This window comes from Oryx dammah, unplaced genomic scaffold (assembly GCF_014754425.2).
Source record: "Oryx dammah isolate SB20612 unplaced genomic scaffold, SCBI_Odam_1.1 HiC_scaffold_22, whole genome shotgun sequence".
NCBI classification, from domain to species: Eukaryota; Metazoa; Chordata; class Mammalia; order Artiodactyla; family Bovidae; genus Oryx; species Oryx dammah.
In genome coordinates, this window is record NW_024070206.1 from 26,826,445 (window position 1) to 26,832,271 (window position 5,827).

The 5,827-nt window shown below is 37.7% G+C and overlaps 1 protein-coding gene across 1 annotated transcript; it reads left to right on the forward strand.

The window, feature by feature from the left end:
- Window positions 1–1,258: 1,258 nt before the first annotated feature.
- Window positions 1,259–1,880, forward strand: LOC120881122 (60S ribosomal protein L9-like). Its single transcript, XM_040264708.1, has one exon. The coding sequence runs from the start codon at window positions 1,277–1,279 to the stop codon at window positions 1,619–1,621; it is 345 nt and encodes a 114-aa protein (XP_040120642.1). The 5' UTR covers window positions 1,259–1,276; the 3' UTR covers window positions 1,622–1,880.
- Window positions 1,881–5,827: the final 3,947 nt, after the last annotated feature.

Sequence of the window (5,827 nt, forward strand, 5' to 3'; positions counted from 1 at the left end):
CCTTTGTCTCCTGTGTCTCTTGCACTGGCAGGCAGATTCTTTACCACTGAGCAACTGGGAAGCCCCAAACACAATAATAACATAATTATTGCCATAACATAATTGGCATAATAGATCTGCCTTATTATTATTAGGAGGACTTTCACTGCCTTGGTTAAATTTGCTCCTAGGTATTTTATTCATTTTGATGCAACTGTAAGTGGGATTGTTTTCTTAATTTCTCTTACTGATAGTTCATCATTAGTGTCTAGAAATGCAACAGATTTTTGCATATTGATTTGGTATTCTACAAATCATTTTAGAAAGAATAGAATATTTGCAATTTGCAGTGCAGGAGACTGAGGTTTGATCTCTGGGTCAGGAAGATTCTCTGAGTCAGGAAGATCCCCTGCAGAAGGAAACGGAAACCCACTTGAATATTCTTGCCGGGAGAGTCCCATGGACAGAGGAGCCTGGTGGGCTGCAGTCCATGAGGTTGCAGGGTCAGACACGACTGAGAGACTAACACACTTGGTATTCTACAACTTCACTGAATTTGTTCACTAGTTCTAAGTTTTTTGATTGGAGTCTTTAGGGTTTTCTCTATGTAATATTGACTTCGGTAATATTAAGTCATCTGCAAATAGTGATACTTCTTTCTTTTCAATGAGGATGCCTTTTCTTTCTTTTCCTTGCCTAATTTCTCTGGCTACAAATTCTAATATTATGTTGAAAAAAATTGGTAGGAGTGGGTATCCTTGTCTTATTCCTGATTTTTTTAACATCACACTATTGAATGTGATGTTAATTGTGGGGTTGTATCTTAATTTATTTAAAAATAATTTTGGCTCATGAGAATGATGAGATGATGAAACATAAAGCATCCTTAAGTTCTTTTTCAAAGTCCTTAACGATATAGTTGTTGTTTATTCGCTAAGTTGTGTCCAACTCTTTTTTTACCCCATGGACTGTAGCCCACCAGGCTCCTCTGTGCGTGGGATTTCCCAGGCAAGAATACTGGAGTGGGTTGCCCTTCCCTTCTCTAGGGGATCTTCCCGACCCAGGGATCGAACCCACATCTTCTGCATTGGCAGGCCGATTCTTTACCACTGAGCCACCAGGGAAGCCCCCAACAACACAGTAGCTCTACATTAAAAAAGCTAACTGAAATAACTATAATGTTAGAAAACGTGAGCACATCAAATGTTTGTACCAACATCAGGATGTTCCAAGGTTTATTAACTAGTTTGGCTTTTTAAAAATACATAAGCTACACTCTGCCGCATCTACTGCGAGAATGAAGACCATTCTCAGCAATCAGACTGTCGACATCCCAGAAAATGTGGACATTAACTTGAAGGGGTGGACAGTTATTGGGAAGGCCCCCAGAGGCACCCTGCGGAGGGACTTCAATCACATCAATGTGGAACTCAGTCTCCTTGGAAAGAAAATAAAGAGGCTCCGTGTTGACAAATGGTGGGGAGACAGAAAGGAACTGGCCACTGTTCACACAATCTGTAGTCACGCACAGAACATGATCAAGGGTGTTACACTGGGCTTCTGTTACAAGATGAGGTCGGTGTATGCCCACTTCCCCATCAACGTTGTTATTCAGGAGAATGGTTCTCTTGTGGAAATCTGAAATTTTGGGGGTGAAAAATACATACGCAGGGTTCGAATGAGGCCAGGGGTTGCCTGTTCAGTATCTCAAGCCCAGAAAGATGAGTTGATTCTTGAAGGAAATGACATTGAACTTGTGTCAAATTCAGCTGCTTTGATTCAGCAAGCTACCACAGTTAAAAACAAGGATATCAGAAAATTTTTGGATGGTATCTATGTTTCTGAAAAAGGAACAGTTCAGCAGGCTGATGAGTAAGATCTCAGTGATCCTGCTGCAGAAACGACAAGATAGCACTCAGTTGTGATATTTTAAAGAGACAATAAAAACTCTTGATTTAAAAAAAAAAATACATAAGCTACAAACCAACATGATTTACTTGGCACCTGGTTTCCCTGCATCAGCCAATTAAAGCCACAGTTCCCATCAAGAATTTCCAACAGAAGAAAAGCAAAAGCAAATAATAGTTGCTAAGTCGTGTCCAACTCTTTTGTGACTCCATGAACTGTTGCCAGCCAGGTTTCTCTGTCCATGGGATTTCCCAGGCAAAAATACCGAAATGGGTTGCCATTTCCTTCTCCAGGGCTCTTCCCAACCCAAGGATCAAACCCCCATCTCCTGCATTGGCAGGTGGATTCTTTACCACTGAGGCACCTGGGAAGTCCCCCCAAAACAAATAATACAAAAGCCAGTTTAACTATTATCTCTGAAATGTCTTTTATCTATCCCCAACTTTCAATTTCCATCAACCCTGTTCAAGTTAGTCCCTAACATCTCTGTTCTGGGTTATTGAATGGGATTCCTCCTTGTTTCTTTGCCTTCCTTTTCTCTCTTTCCAATTCAACTCATGTATTGCTGCCAGATAATCTTCCTAAATTGCAGGTCAGGTCATACCAGTACCCAGCTCCAAAAAGTTCACCATTTCCCATTGTTTTCCAAAAGCTTTAATGGAGTTTTTGAGGTCATCCAAAGGTATATCTTCAACTTCCCTGCCCAGCCTTATTTCTCAGCACTCCTTGCTTGCACTGCATACACCATCAGATCAGATTATGCTTTCCTTCCTGGACAAGGACATAGGTTTTCTGCCTGTCTGCCTTCAACTCACACAATTCCTTTACCTGGACTATCCACCACACTGATCTCTCTACCTGCTAAAATTCTCCCAGTTCCTTCCAGATCTGACACTAAAAGACTATAAAAAATTGTTTCCCTCTAAAGCCCATATCTTCTCTTTCCTCAGGGTTCCCACAGCTTTCTGTTCCAACCTCTTAGAGCACATGTCACTCACATTCAGTCTTCTACACAATAGCTGAATATCTTTCTTGCTCCAACTTGACAATGAACAGTTTGAGAGACTGGATCTTGTTCATGTTTTATCCTCCATTTGTTATTGTTTAGCTGCTAAGTCGTGTCTGACTCCTTTTGACCCCATGAACTGTAGCATGCCAGGCTTCCCTGTCCTTCAGTATCTGCTGGAGTTTGCTCGAATTCATGTCCATTGAGTCGGTGATGCTATCCAACCATCTCATTTTCTGCCGCTCTCTTCTCCTTTTGTCTTCAAAGTTTCCCAGCATCAGGGGCTTTTCCAATGAGTTGGTTCTTTGCATCAGTTGGCCAAAGGATTTCTATTCTATTCTAAAATGATATTGTTTTTTCATGAAATGTCACATAGGACTGTGTTCTGAAAACTTAGTTTGAAATAAGAATGCCTTTTCTGGCTTAAAAAATGCTATGAGTCCTCATTTGTACACTAAATGTATATTTGTAGATGTATATGAAACAATTATTTTGCTAGAGCTAATTAGCCAATCATGTGACTTTTATATATTGCAAACTTGAAGAACATGTTCACTTTCATCCTCAAGTAATCCAAACCAAATTGTAGTTATGGGTAAATCTGTATGGTACCAGAATACTGAAATTGTGCCAAATATATACTTGAAGCCCAGTAATTTTTTTGATATTAATTTTGTAGTTTCTTGATTCTCTAGTGTTTTCTCCAAAGATCCTGCCTTTAAGACAACTTTTTGTGTTTAAATTTGCCCATTAAATAGATTCTGTTTGATATATGGTAGAAAATTACCTGATTAAATTAATAGCTGTCTAAGAAAAATTATCTTTTAATTAAATGAAGCCTAGAGAGCTTTATTTAATTGAGTTTGCCATCTGATAACTGCAAGAGAGTTTCTTTTTTTTCAAAGAGACCAAAAAAAAAAAAAAAAAAGTGAAGTCACATTTGTTTGTTGGTTTCAAGAATCTGCAAACACTTTTATGTTAGGAAAAAAACTCACCCTACACTGAGATGTCACAGCCTCTGAGGTTTTGTAAGACCCCTGCTGACTGACCCTACCCTTGACCTTAGCTCTAAAGCCCAACTCCATTTTGGCATGTTGATGTAGAGAATTTATTTATGTTAACAGTAGGGAGTCAGAATTCCAGGAACATTCTTACAAGAATCTGATGCATTCTTACAAAAATCAGATCCATTTACCAAGCCTCCATTAACACAGAGAGTGGGTTCTAGCGAAGGGTTGCTGTCAAGGCCTATGTGGATATGGTTTAACTCTAAGCAGTAGGACCTGGAAGGGTGTGAAAGAGTTCCACTAGAAATGGCCTTTTGATCATCAAGGAAAACAAGAAAATAGGTGTATTTTCATAGAAGATACCTTTTGGTAAAGGGAGGGGAGTGATCCTGTAAATAATTGGTGCATGCATGCTCAGTTGCTCAGTCTTCTCTGACTCTTTGTGACCTCCATGGACTGTAGCCTGCCAGGCTCCTTTGACCATGGGATTTCCCGAGCAAGAACACTGGAGTGTGTTGCCATTTCCTCCTCTAGGGGATCTTTCCAACCCAGGGATCAAACCCAAGTTTCTTGTGTCTCTTGCACTGGTAGGTGGATTCTTTACCACTGGATCACCTGGAAGCCCTATAAGTAAGTCAGATAATATTTATCAAAGCAGAGAGGCAGTCTTAGGGCCAATTCTCCACTTAATCTACCTGCCTCTATCTGTTGATTCCTATTCTTTCTCATGAATCCTGCTAATTTTATTGTAGGACTGTAAGGTGCAATTTACTATGCATTTTTACTTTTTAAAATGCTTTATTTTAAAAATTTGAATGTTATAACATGTTCATTAAACATTTGTAGTATGCTAAAAAGTACACAAGGGAAAAATTAAAATTTCTAAACACATTTACTAGTAATAATTTAGTAAATTAGTTTTCTTGAGGGGGGAGGGACAGTTTCTTTTTATATACAATTTTCTCATGTTTTAAAATATACTACTTCATTATAAAATTTTTTCTTATTGTTTAATACATTTTCACAAGATTTTATTATAAAAATTTAGAAGCATAAGTCAAAAACATTTTACTATGAAGAACCATATTCTCATTGCTTATATTCATAAATATAGTTAACATTTAACTGTATATGTTTTGTCACATATCTATTAATATCACCCTATCCATCTATCAGTCCATTTTTATGTATTTCAAATTAAACTTATAGATATTGATTTCATAAACAGTCCTTATAGTGAAATAGTATTTTCTTTTAAATTATGTCCCTATTATTGACTGATTGCTCAGTTGCCATTTTCTACTAGCTTACATGAGACCTCATAGGAAGGTTATATTTCTGTGGTTTAATATTAGTTTCTGGCTAAAGAAGAAGAAGAAGACTAAAAAGACAGATAAGGACCATCTTATGGAAGGCTTTGAATACCAAAGAAATTACAGCAAAATGTAGTGTGACAGCTGCATTCTTGGAATCAAATAGATCAGACAATTGTTAGATAACTGCTCCTGGAAAAAGTTCTAAGCTTCTCTGAGGCTCTGTTTCCTCATATGTTAAGTGACAAGAGTATTATTTGTCCTATGGGTAATTGTGAGGGTTAAGTTACACGTATGAACTCTATCTGTATTTCATAAATAGGAGATTTCCAAAAACAATAGTTTCATGACAAATTCAGAAAAAAAATTCCTTGGAGGTTTTACAATAATAGTACAGAAACGTGATCAGATCCAGATTTTAGGTAGCTTAATCTTATAGAATTATGTGTGGTGGATAAGAGTTAAGGGAGAAGTTACAGAGAGGTAGATTTAATTCAATTTAACATTTACGGAGTTTGTATGAAATGCAGGGCACTATGATAGATGCCTTGGAAATACAAGCAGAAATCTTGACAGGTACCCTAAAGGCTTGTAATAGGTAAGACGATCATGAA

What these genes read in the sequence shown, in the direction of transcription:
- LOC120881122 (XM_040264708.1), top strand. Translation starts at nt 1,277, where the DNA reads ATGAAGACCATTCTCAGCAATCAGACTGTCGACATCCCAGAAAATGTG.